Raw genomic sequence first — 13,961 nt, 5'->3', positions numbered from 1 at the left:
GGAATCACTTTTCCATTTAAAGGAATTAAAAGTGAAACTATAATGTTCAACCTTATGGTTATCATTCCAGGAATCTCAGGTGAGGTGGAATTGAGAGAAACAGGGACTGGATAAACTCTCATTTGGCAGGCAGGCAGGTACCATGTGTATACAGTTGGAGTTCTGATTGCCTCCTCAACCTGTAGATTAGTTTTCTTCATTGTTGTTCTGTTGCAATGAACATTTCTCTCCCTCTCTTGCCTTTTTTCCTCCTCGATTTAGCTTGTGCAATTGGTGTAAGAAAAACTTTCAAGCAACACTTGTATTTATGAATTCAGTTGCTTTCCATTTTCTGGTTTAAAAATGGAACTGGCATGAATATTGCAAAATAGACCATCATGTGGAGATGGTTTTAGCAATAGCTGTATAATTCCAACTGAGTACTTGTTAGCTATGAGGTTTTAATTCTCAAGATAATTTCTTAGTTTAAGCAATTTGACCTTTACCAAGCTTTGAACAGTAAAGTAGACTAAGGTAATTCTTCACTTGTGTGAAGGATTGAGATTTAATCCTTTATTTTGTGTTCTGTTGCAGTTATATTTTATGTTTTTAAAATGTCTGCCTGGGGAAAATAAACGACTCTTGGTGGTGGTCAGTTGTTGGCTTAGGTCAAAAGGTTAGTTTAGAATATCAGTTAGAGGCAGGTCAAAAGTTTGCCTTAGAAGATGAGTCACTCCCTGAGGTCAAATGATTTGCTTCCTGAGTTTAGTCATAAGGCCAAGAGGAAAATGAAACCAGAATGCAGATTCTGTCCTGGTTGGCTGCTTTAGAGGAGGGGGAGCAAAGTTTTAGGGGATATAATGCAGAGATTCTCAATGTTGGGTCCCTAGATGTTATTGGACTTCAACTCCCATAATCCCCAGTCCCAGTGGCCTTTGGTTGGGGATTATGGGAGTTGAAGTCCAGTAACATCTGGGGACCTAACATTGAGAATCCATGATATAATGCATAGTTTGAGAGGGTGTTTTTGTTAGTTTTTGCTAGGTGTTGTCAGAGGGAATCTGAGAGAGATTGGAAGAAGAAAGCCAGAGAAAGAAGAGTTGCATGAAGAAGCTGAAGGAACCTTTTGCTGGACAAACTGAGGAACTGGTTGAGACTGATTAGGGACAGTTTAGACAGGACAGCTGAATGTGTTTACCATTCTTTAATTTGTTATCCTTTGCTCATATTTTCTAAATATTCAGAAAACTATTTTTTAAGAATGTAAAATGGATTGGGGTTTTTTCAGTAAAGATATAACTTTGAATAAGATCTTTTGGTCTCTGAGTTCTGTTCCCCACCCCACGCTTACTTGCCTTACCACTCTACCTGAATATTTTTTGAGACTAAGAGATACTGTGAGCTGTTTGGTGGAGGCCACAAAGGAATAAAGACTTCCACTTGGTGGCTGCAGTGAACTCCAAAAGGTGTGAGAAGCAAGAGGTTGGTTTGCTAGACTCCTCCCACCCCCTTATTCACAGGGCTGGTTACTACCAGGCTGTGAGAACTGGTCTTTATCACACTTGGACTATGTGAATACTGGTGATCTTTGTCTTATATAATACCATATTCATTTGGAGCCTCTTTAATTGAGAGTATTCCTTATTTGGAATGAGTTGTCCATCTCTCTAGGAGCTTCTCTTTGTAGTTCTTTCCTTACTGTGCCCTGCCACCCCAACCCTGGCCAGTGTATCTTTCTGACTTTGCTTGGACTTCATAATCATCTTTTTAATTTTTCATTCAAGAGACATATTAGTGTTCCTTCTGGATTTATGTAACTCATAAAGTTACATAAAGCTTTCATAATTATGGCCAGATCCAAAATACTACACTAGGGATGTGCACGAACTGAGGTTTGTGCACAGGTTCAGTGGAGAGGGGAGCGGGTGAGCAGGATCTTTAAAAAAGAGGAGAGCTGGTCCTTACCTGCTCTTTGCTGCCACACATAGTTTCCTGCTGCAACGGTGCTGCCCCCCCAGAATCTGCACGCGGTACCAGCATGCATATAGCATTCACACATGCGTGGACACCATTTGTGTGGTCAGCATGGTGTTGCTTTCCATGGACCTGCTCTCCTTTTTTTTAAAAAAAAAAAGACCCTTCTCACTGCTCCCCTCCCCACTGAACCTATGCATGAACCTCGATCTGTGCACATTCCTAAACTGCACAACTAGTTGTATACTTCGGGGACCTTTTGAGTGTGCGTTCTCTAAACTGTTTCTGCTATGCTACATGAGAAAGAAACAGCCTTTGAAATTGGAGGGATATTTCAAAAGGATTGGAGGGGTCTTGCAAAAATGTGATGAGGCTGGGATATGTGGCTGGGAAAGGGGAAAAAAATCAAGCCTCATCCTTGGGCACATCAGTTTCAAACAGTGTCTCATAATTTCATCTTTCTTGCTCTTCTATGATTTGCTTTCCTTTCCTCTTTCGTTTGCCTCTAACTTTGGACATCTTTGTCTCACTGTGCTTCTATTCTTATTGTTCCTCAAATATTAAGCTTTTACATACTCCTATCCTGCTCCCCCCCCTTTCATTTTAATTTAGAGGAAGAATAAATATCGCAGCATTTCTCTACTACAGTAAGGCCCTGTTCGGACATAGTGTGAAACCTTGGGTAGACAAAGCTGTGGTTAATCTGTGAAGCCAAAAATCATGCCGCAGATGATTGACTAACTGTGGTTTGGCAATCTCTGGTTTCTGGGCAGAGGAACCCCTCACTCTTACTAGTCTGCCCAGCCTGCGGACTAGGAAGCTTTGTTCTGTGTACAGCCTCCATTCTGCTTTTTTCCCTGCCTTTTGATTCGAGCATCTTTCCCGTCAAATGTCTCTATCTAACCCCAGGACCCTGCCACTCCAGTGGCACTTGCTGGTGTCTCCCTTGTTTTTCTTTTTTAATTGGGGGCCCTTCTGGGATGGGGAACTATCTTACTCCTTTTTGTGTGTAAACCACTCTGAGACTTTTTCAACAAAGATCCAGTATATAAATATTCTTAATTTGGTTGACAAGAAGTGGCATGAATATCTATCTCTTCTTCTTTGGATTCCCGTCCTATACAATACTGACTGATTTTGTGTAAGATTTTTGCCCAGTGCACTACACTCCAGTTTTCTTGGAGGTGATAAAAAGGTGATATGAAATGAGTTTTGCATCTGAGACAGGCACATGATATTCCACATTGTTTCTGTTAAGTTATGCAATAGAATGTTCCATTATACTTTTACTTTCTGATCAGACATTTGATCAGTGGGAACCCAAATAAGATAGGTAAGTTTGTTTAGACTTGCATAAAATGCTCAGTGATGACTTTTGAAGGTCACTGACAGTGTACAATATAGCACAATACTGGCATTTTTTATTTGTAAACTGCACCCTCCACCCGCATAACTTTACTGCTTTGAATTACACTGAACTTTCTTGTGCTATCATTCTTAAGGCCTGCCCTTTTCCCTTCATCTTTGTCCTTTTTATGTACATTAGTAGTCTGTGGATAATATTGGTGTCACTTCTGCGATTGACACTGTACAAGTATGTATTAGTATCCTGTCAACAGTGTAAAAATTTATGCCAGTATCTTCAGCCCTTGCAACTGGCTATTTACCTACTTGAATTGTCAGATTTTACAGGACTTCATCAGATGTGTTCTCATCTAAAAACCTAGAAGGGATGTGCACGAAACCGGCTGGCCCGGTTCAGTTCAAGTCTGGATGGGACTCGAATCTGACCGGAACTCCCCTGGTTTGGTCCTGGGAGCGGGGGTGTTCGCTGACTTAAAAAAAAAACACACAAGAAAAAAATAATCAACTTTTTTTTTTTTGGTACCTTTACTCCCTTTGGGGGAGTTCCTTGAGGTGGCGGGGTGTGTGTCCATGTAGGTTCCCCCTCCCCCGTCGGCCTCAGTGCAGCCCGAGCCAGCCGAAGGGGCCGGTGTGGGCTACATTGAGGCTGACGGGGAGGGGGAACCTCCGTGGACCCCACTACCACCTCAAGAAACTCCCCCAAAGGGAGTAAAGGCACAATTTTATTTTATTTTTCTTTAATAAATAAATAAATAAATAAATAAAAAACTGTCACAACCCCCCAAACAGTCAGGGGGTGTTGGGTCCGGGCTCGGACCGAACAGGGGGTGGTTCGGTTTGACCCTGGACGGTTGAACTGAAGCGGCTCGACGTTGAACCTATTCGACGTTTTGCACATCCCTAATGCCTAGTTGGCCCACTCATGATAGCCTTGTTGGATCACACAATAGATTTGACTAGTCCTGCATCTTGATTCCAGCAGTACTAGCCAGATGTTTCTGGAAAGCCCACAAACATAACATAAGGGCAATATTCTCCCCTCACTCCTCTAGCAATTGATATTAAATTACAGAGATATTAAATGCTAATCTTTTAAACATTTTAAATGTTAAGACCAGTCTTACTTGTCACTGCATTAAACAAAGGTTTGAAAAAGGATTTGGAAAGCAAATGAGGCTAGTAGGGCCTTGGAGATACCTGCTGGCAAGCAGCTGAGATTTATTTTATTTATTTATTTAAAATATTTGTATCCTGCCCCTCTGGTACATTGCTGCTCAGAGTGGCTCACAACATTCATAAAAAGATACAATGTAAAAGTAAAAGAATACTAATAAAATTAACAAAATTTAAGTTAAGCAAGTTAAAACCATATATATATATATATATATATATATATATATATATATATATATATATATATAAGTTCCAAATTTTAAAAGCAATATGCTGCTAACAGGAATGGCCCCATTGACGTGAAGCAGAGCCAGTGTCTCCTTCACTCTTGTGAGAAATAGGAATTTCCTCACAGGGGTTCCTACCATTCCAGCATAACTGGGAGTGGTTGTGACTAATAATTAAAAAAAAATAAATGTTTAATGTAATAAGCATTTACCTCCCAAGCCTGGATATTGCCACAGAATGTTGAAGTATATTTAGAGGATACTGAGCATATATCTGCACTTGAACTGAGTTTCTCAGGAACTCAAAGGTGAAATTGCTGATCTCCTAGCAAAAATATGTAACTTATCCCTACAGTCAGGCTCTGTACCAGAAGACTGGGAAGTAGCCAATGTAACACTGATTTTCAAAAACTGATTACAGGCTGGTTAGCTTAACATCTGTTCTGGGTAAATTGATGGAAAGCCTACTTAAGGATAAAATTTCAGCAACAACAATATCTATATACTGCTTTTCAACAAAGGTTTCCAAAGCAGTTTACATGGATAAATAATACTTTTAAAAAAACATATAGAAGAACAAGCCTTGCTGAAGGCCTTCTGCAAAGGGGGCAGAAGGCCCTTTTCTTGCTTCACCAGCCTTGATACTCTGAGAGTGTCAACTGGCGTGTGGATAAAGGTGATCTCACTGATATACTTGGACTTCCAAAAAGCTTTTGATTAAGTTTCTCATGAAAGGCTCTTGGGTAAACCGAGCAGTCATGGGATAAGGAGATGGGTTTCATGTGGGGATTAATAACTGGCTGAAGTTGGGAAACAGAGGGTAGGACTAAATGGACTATTTTCACAATGTGGGGGAAACAAGATTCCCCCAGGGACCTGTACTGGGGTAAGCAGCAAGGTGGCAAAATTTGCAGATGACACTGAACTATTTAGGGTAGTGAAATCCAAAACAGATTGTGAGGCGCTCCAAAAGGATCTCTCTAAACTGGGTGAGTGGGTGACAAAATGGCAAATGTGGTTCAGTGTAAAGTGATGTACAGTGGGGCAAAACCCTCAAACTCATATATACTCTGATGCAGTCTGAGCTGTGGGTGACTGACCCGGAAGGGGTCTTGGGATCATGGTTGACAGCTCATAGAAATTTTTAACTCAATGCATCACAGCTATGGAAATGGCAAATTCCATACTAGGGATCATTAGGAAGGGGATTGAAAATAAAACTGCTAACAATAATAAAAAAATTATTACTTATAACAGCTATAGTATAATAATAACAGCTATTTGTTAGCTGCCCCATAATAAATTGTTCTCTGGGTGGCTCACAACACACATAACGCATTAAATCATAACAGATCAAAAGGGGGAAAATACAATACAAAGCAATTTAAAAACTGTTTTGAAATCAGTTAAAAATCAAATTTTAAAATAAAAAATTTAAAAGGCCTGAGTGAACAAAAAGATCTTTACCTGGTGTCTAAGAGAACAAAGTGATGAAGCCAGGCAAACTTCACTGAGGAGGCTACTCCATAAATGGTGCAACCACCAAAAAGGCCCTTTCCCTAGTAGCCACCCACTTCACCTCGTTTGGCAGGGGCTCTTGGATGAGAGTCTGTGAAGAAGAACTTAATGTCTGGGTTGGGACGTATGGGACAAGGCGTTCTCTCAGGTAACCCAGTCCCAAGCCATTTAGGGCTTTAAAGGTTAACACTAGCACTTTAAATTGGGCCAGGTAACTGACTGGGAGCCAGTGCAGCTGACGAAGCACTGGCATAACATGCTCAAAACGTCCAGTCCCAGTTAATAATCTTGCAGTCCTATTTTGTACTAGCTGCAGTTTCTGGACCATTTTCAAAGGCAGCCCCATTGTAGTAAACTAAGTGAGAAGTTACCAGAGCATGAGTAACTGTGGCCATGTTATCTCTGCCCAAGTAAGGTCGCAGTTGGCATATCAGCTGAAGCTGATAAAAGGCGCTCTGAGCCCCAGAGGCCTCTTGAGCCTCTAGTGACTGTGCTGGATCAATGAGCACTCCCTAAACTGCAAACTCCCCTGGTCCTTCAGGGGAGTGCAAACCCATCTAGAACAGGCTGAACATCATTTACCTGGGCAGAGAAACCACCAACCAGCAGTACTTTTTTCTTGTTGGAATTGAGTCTCGGCTTGTCTAGCCTAGATGTCTAAGCTAATATCATAATGCCCTTCTACAAATCTATGGTGTGGCCACATTTGGACTACATTGTACAGTTCTGGTCACTGTATCTCAAAAGGTAGATTGTAGAACTGGAAAAGGTGCAGAAGAGGGCAACCAAAATGATCAGGACCTGGAGGCCCTTCCTTATGAGGCAGGCTACAGCATCTGGGGATTTTTAGTTTAGAAAAATGGCTACAACACTAAAACCAAGGGTCATCCCATGAAACAGATTGTCAGGAAATTCAAGACTGAGAAAAAGAAGTTCTTTTTCACATGGCATAGAATTAATCTATGGAATTCTCTGCCATGGGATGTGGTGATGGCCACCAGTTTTGATGGCTTTCAAAGTGACTTAGGCAAATTCATGGAGGTCTGGTCTGTCAGTGGCTGCTCTTCTTCTTCTTCTTCTTCTTCTTCTTCTTCTTCTTCTTTCGATTTCTTGATGGCTATTGGCTACCTCTGGGCTCAGAGGCAGTCTATCTATCTATCTATCTATCTATCTATCTATCTATCTATCTATCTATCTATCTATCTATCTATCATATTTTTATATTGCCTGATATGTATATCTCTAGGTGGTGTAAATACCATACAGTTTGCAAGGGAGCAACAGCAAGAGAGGGGGAATGCATCATCTTTTGCCTGTGGGCTTCTCAGAAGCATCTCGTGAGCCACTGTGTGAAACAGGATGCTGGACTAGATAGATCTTGGATGTGATTCAGCAGGGCTGTTCTTATATTCATATGTAAGTACTATTTAGCTATCATAGCTAATATCTCTTGAAACAACTAACTTACATGAATTTGTCATTTAAAAGACGTCTAGGCCTGTGGACATTGCCACATCTTATGGCAGTGAATTTCATAACTTGTTTGAGTTGCTTCCTTTGCCTTACCTAAATCTCATTTTCTTTGGGTGACCTCAAGTGCTCATATGAGTGAGGTGGAAAAAAACAGGTTGCTCACCTGTAACAGATGATCTGGCGGTGATCCGTTGTATTCATAAAGATTCGGTTCTGCACAGGGACCTCATGGATCGATTAGCTAGCTTGTTGCGCCACCCCTAACTGCCACACACATGACCGTGCTACCGTTATCCTAGGCAGTTGGGGCACGTTTCACTCAGTTTCTGCTTTAGCCAGAAAACGATACTCTGTGTGTGTGTGTGTGTGTGTGTGTGTTGTCCTCCCTCCCCTAGAGGCTCTTTACTGAGGCCAGAATACCATAGGAATATTGTTTTGTATTACAGTTTTTATGTAGAAACTTCTAAGTGTTTGTTTAAAATGTGATCCGTATTGACACAGTGTTTTAGTTCAGATTAGTGCTGAGCATTGCCATGTGATTTTTCCTTAATAATGTTAACATAACCTGGAATAACTCCTGCTAATTTAGCAAAGAGGCACCTTTTTAACGTGGTGATTCTCTTTATTTAGTAGGGGAAGAGTAACTGGCCCTATCCACCCCAGCACAGTACCTCCAGTGACTGTTGCTGGTGTCTATCTTATGTTTCTTTTTAGATTGTGAGCCCTTCGGGAACAGGGGTCCATTTTATTTATTATTTCTCTGCGTAAACTGCCTTGAGCTATTTTTGGAAGGGCGGTATAGAAATCGAATGAATGAATGAATATCTTTACCAAGACTTGAAACCAGTTTCCTGTGTTAGGGATGTACCAGTCCATAGTGGGATGCATGAAGAAGTTATTTCAACATGAAATTGTTCTCAAGTTGCCACTCTTTTGAAAGGTCAAATTTTTGAAAAATATGATAAATGCACCCTTGCGAACTGGGTTAAGAGGCATCTTTTAAAATGGTGGTTCTTATATTTAGCAGGAGGATAGCAACTGCCCATTTCAGCATCGCTCTCTTTCAGTGTCACTGTCTTTCTTTTTAAGCTTGTGAGCCTCTTTAGAACTGGGAATGCTTATAAATTTTTTTTTGCCATGTGAATTGTTTTGAGCTCTGTTGAAAAGTGCAGTATAAATATTTATGTAATAGATTAATTGTTAAATGGGAAGAGACAAGTGTGATAAATGCAGTAGCTGTGGTGACTTGCTTCCCATGGATCCCATCTTACATGATATGTAGCCGTTCTAAAATACTTTGGTTCAATGTGACCTGAAATAATATTTTAGATAAATTTTCATACTATGCATCTTTTAAAATAAAATTACTTTGGAAACTTAGAAATTAGAAGGTTGTATCTGGAGTACATTGTATATCATTTTTAAATGAGTTTTAATTTTGTTTTTATATTGTTTTAAGCTGCTTATTTTAAACAGTTGTTTGCTAGTTTTTTGTTTTGTTGTGCATTGCCCAGAGACTCTGGATTAAGTGCCATCAAGTCGGTGTCGACTCTTAGCAATCACATAGATAGATTCTCTCCAGAATGATCTGTCTTCAGCTTGGCCTTTAAGGTCTTTCAATGGTGCGTTCATTACCATTGTAATCGACTCCATCCTCCTTGCTGCTGGTTGTCCACTTCTTCTCTTTCCTTCAACTTTCCTCAGCATTGTGGACTTCTCGAGGGAGCTGGGTTTTCTCATAATGTGTCCAAAGTATGATAGTTTGAGCCTGGTCATTTGTGCCTCGAGTGAAAAAGCTGGATTGATTTGTTCTGTGATCCATTGGTTTTTTCCCTGGCTGTCCATGGTATCCCCAAAAGTCTTCTCCAGCACCAAAGTTCAAAAGCATCAATACTTTTTCTATCTTGCTTCTTCAGAGTCCAGCTTTTGCATCCATAGAGTGTCATGGGAAAAACCATTGTCTGAACAATTCTAATCTTTGTCAATATAGACATATCACGGCATCTAAATATCCCTTCCAAGGCCTACCAACCCTACCCTTTGCAACCCTACCAAGTGCTAGTCTGCGGTGTGTTTCTTGACTGCTGGATCCTTTACTGTTGATGGCTGATCCTAAAAGGGAGAAACTATCCACTACTTCAGTGTCTTCATTATCAGTTCTGAGACTGGTTGCTGTATCCGTTGTCATTAGTTTAGTCTTCTTTACATTTAGTTGTAGACCCACTTTTTCATTGTGATCCTTGATTTTGATCCTTGCAGATGATCCGCATTCTCAGCTGCCAGAGTGGTTTCATCTGTGTAGCACAAGTTATTGATGTTTCTCCCTCCAACTTTAAAACCATGCTCATCTTCTTCCAATCAAGCTTCTCTCAGTATATGTTCAGCATTTAAGTTGAATAAATAAGGAGAAAATATACAGCCTTTCCTTGCTCTTCTGCCGATCTGGAACCAGTGTGTTTTACCTTGTTCACTGTGGACTGTGGCTCTATCCAGAGTCTCTGGATAGGGCAGTATAAAAACGTAATTAATAAATAAAATATTGTGAACATTGTTATTCTGATAGGAGAACTCATTAAAAAAAAGCTCTGTAGTTGCTTGTTTACTGATATCTACCTTTGTTGTTCCTTTTTGCCAGTGGTAAACAAATTCACATCATGTTTTTTCATAATGCTTCGAAGAATGAACAGTTTTGTAAACAACTTGAGATTTATTTGTAATAGTCAGGAAGTATACTATAAGAGTGCAGCTATATGACAATTTTCAAATGGACAATTGCCTTGTGGTGTTTCAGTGAAATAAACCTGCTTTTAATTATTGGCTTGTATCCACTTGCATTAGTAGTAGTTTTAAAGGAATGATAGTAAACCTGATTTTCTACCTGAAGTTCTTGTTTCATATAATGGAGGCAACAAAAGCTTGATCAAATCATTGCAGGAAAAAAGAAAATGAATAAATAGGAAGTAATGTTTCACAAGAAAGCCACCTAATGGTGCAGTGGGGAAATGACTTGACTAGCAAGCCAGAGGTTGCCGGTTCGAATCCCCGCTGGTATGTTTCCCAGACTATGGTAAACACCTATATTGGGCAGCAGTGATATAGGGAGGTGCTGCAAGGCATCCTCTCATACTGCGCAATAGGCGGCAGTGGTAAACCCTTCCTGTAGTCTACCAAAGACAACCACAGGGCTCTCTGGTTGCCGGGAGTCAACACCGACTCGACGGCACACTTTACTTTTAATGTTTCACAAACAAACATGTGATCATAGTGCTTAGGCAGTGACTTCAGATTTTACTTATTGCACACTTGATAATTACAAAGACCTATACATTTGGAAAAATTGTGTGCTACAGCCGCCTTTTTGATAGTACCACTTCAGATGGTTGAATGATCTCCCATATTAAAAACTGCTTGTCTGTGGAAAGTTAGCATGCTGGAGAGGGATTCTAGCCTAGGCATGTATCATGTTCTTTCTCTGATGTAGAAAGTTTTCAAGTATGCAGCCTGCTTTAGGCAGGGCATTATTTCTGTTCACAGTGAAAAGAAAGTTCCACTCTTCCTATCCTTGTGATGTTAACAAGGAGAGAAATGTGAAGTAGTATATTCCAAAATGCTACATTTCCCCAAACTGATTTTTAGAGCATGAGTTAGGTAGGATCTTGGGTTTAGCAAGTTCTGTGTTTCTGTCCCCCATCTTTCTAACTTTTTCTTTTGCATGTCAAATCTCAGAATGTGATTGCCAAAATTGAATTATTCTTATAAAAGTCAGAATGCCCTGAATCTTATCTCCAAGCACGTGATAGGTTAGAGGTTACCCTTTGTTGGAGAACTTCTACAACCTAAATGGCATTTGGTATACTTTCTTGCTTGTCTGTCCAATTATACAAAAATGTATGCAATGTTTAAAGGTTTGCTTTTCCGTTTGAAGTAAATTGTGTTAAAGTGGGCTGTATTAGCATAAATATGACTTATTTATGTTTAAGCAGCTATTGCAAGCAAATATTAAAATCTGCTGTGCCTAAACTGAACAATGTAGCTGAGGCTCCTTTCTGCTCTGAACTTCCAACTTTAATAAAAAGTTAATTTCAAAAGCTGTGTTTTGCAAACTGGCTAGAGAATTATTGCTCTAATTAAGAATTGCTTCCTAAGGCAGTTCTGATTTTAGATGCCTGTATTACACTAGGCAAATGAAGTAAAACACAATGATATATACACATAGAAACATGTTATGCCAAAATGCTGCTGCATCTGTAAAATGTATTATAAATGTTGGTGCTGAGATCTCATTAACTGCAAACTGGTGCATCTTGGGAAACATGCTGCTTATTGTTGCTCTGTAAACTTGTGTTATTAAAAAGAGAGATCCTAGAACAAATTGATTTTACTGGGTACTCTGACTGACTAATGTTTTAAATGTTCATTAGATAACTTGATGTGTCAGAGTTAATAATACTTAATTGACCTTGCTGAGAAATTGGACAGAGGCACTTTTAAATTGCCCCATAGGAGTACTTCACATGAAAGGAGGGATGGGTTGGTGGTTGTTCAACAATACTGATGTTAGAAATGAAATGGATTAGAAAAAGCAATCCTAACAGTCTTTTTTAAAAAAAAATTGATACAAATATGACAGTTTTGTACACTTTATTACTCCAGGAATCTGAATTTCTTCCACTTTAGTTTTAGTTAATCCAGAAGTTTTTGGCTAGCATGGAACTCAAATTGAAGTTAAGTTGAGCTGAATGTATTGAACAGTACCTGCAGCAACAATTCTCTATCAGTGGGTACAGTGATCTCACAGTCATCATACGCCTTCAAAACTGCTGCATAAATGAGGGGCCTAGACAGTATTCCATGCTAGACTTGCTTATGATGATATTACAGCACCATCACATATGTGGTGCTTTACAGGAGTGAGAGATTTTTTAAAGTGGTTTAGGGTCAAACTAGATGTGCTATGATCAAGATTTCCTTTAGGGTTGTTTAAAAAAAAAAAAAAAAAAAAAAGCTTAAGGACATGAATTGGATGGGGCCAAAATGTGGGGAGGTAGGATTTAATCTTTTTTCTCCATTAGCTGTTTTCCCAATTAAATTCTACCCCCACCCCCCCGTCCCACTGCTATTTCCTATGTAAGGGCAAACGTACAGGTACCTTGTGGTGCAAATAATAGCTTTGGGAGGGGACAACTGCAGTGGGGAAATGGCACCAGGAGATTGTTAATTCTGTGTCTGTTACTAACCTTTTAGTTTGCAGAAGATTCTGGTAATTGTTCTCTTACATGATGTCTAATTTGGCCCATGGCTTCTGAAATGTTGATAGGTACATACATTTTGTGTCATAATTTAAAGTATTTTAACTTAAAATAGTTGGTTTTCAGTATAATTAAGAACGTTTGATCAACTGGCTTGATATTTTTCTTGCCTTAACCATTTTATCATATAATTATGGCAAGTTTCAAAGGATAGAGACAGTTTAACTATTTGCATTGCAATTGAAACATGCTTATTCAGAAGTCAGTCGCTTTGCAGTCCTGTACACACTTGCCTGAGAGAAAATTCTAGTTTAATGTAGATGGGTCTTTAAGTAAAGATGCAGAGGATTGTGCTGCATATGTACTTAGGACTGCAACCGTAAACCATTATTGATACTGGAATTTGTTTTTGTCTTTGCACATGATGGAGCAAGAAATTTACTTTTTTTGGCAGGGAGGAGAGAAGCGGACATGGGGTTTTGTTTTGTTTGTATGCTTGCTTTCATGGAAGTGCGATTTGCTTGCTTTCCCCCCCACTAAGTCTGATAGACATAGAACTAACATCTTTTTTCCACCTCCTAGAAATGTAAATTATGAACAAAGAAAAAAAAAGTATTTTTCCCCCCTTAGGGAAAGATCATGTCTGTAAATTTGTTGGCTGTGGAAGGAATGACAGATTTAACTATGTGGTCATGCAGTTGCAGGTGAGTTCATTAGATTCATAACTTCATTGTCTAAAGTATGCAAATTGTGCAGAAAAATAAACGTTGAAAAGCATGGTGGATTGCTGAAGGAAACTACTGTTTGTACTTGAGCAGAAAATATGCTAAAAGATATTTGTGTGTGTGTATGAGTGAGTGAATGATAAAGTTGAGAAGCAACTTAACTAACTCTCTGTTAGTCATTTTGTGCTTTCAGAAACACACACGTGCACACACACTTGTACTTCATGTATAGTTGAGAAAGAGTGAGAGAAACGTGTGTGTGTGTGTATGTGTGTGTA

At 39.5% G+C, this 13,961-nt stretch overlaps 1 protein-coding gene across 4 annotated transcripts in view; it reads left to right on the top strand.

Moving 5' to 3' along the window:
* The window catches only part of TTBK2 (tau tubulin kinase 2), a 150,375-nt gene that overhangs the window by 37,485 nt on the left and 98,929 nt on the right, over window positions 1-13,961 (top strand). For all 4 annotated transcript variants that reach the window (XM_053261412.1, XM_053261386.1, XM_053261392.1 and 1 more), the window contains one exon: window positions 13,589-13,662. In XM_053261412.1, the coding sequence (XP_053117387.1) occupies window positions 13,589-13,662 (74 nt within the window). The remainder of the gene's footprint in view (window positions 1-13,588; window positions 13,663-13,961) is intronic.

The sequence above is a fragment of the Hemicordylus capensis genome, chromosome 1 (assembly GCF_027244095.1).
Source record: "Hemicordylus capensis ecotype Gifberg chromosome 1, rHemCap1.1.pri, whole genome shotgun sequence".
In the NCBI taxonomy this organism is placed as follows: domain Eukaryota; kingdom Metazoa; phylum Chordata; class Lepidosauria; order Squamata; family Cordylidae; genus Hemicordylus; species Hemicordylus capensis.
Note: the sequence above shows the minus strand (reverse complement) of the source record. Positions and strands in the feature narration are given on the sequence as shown.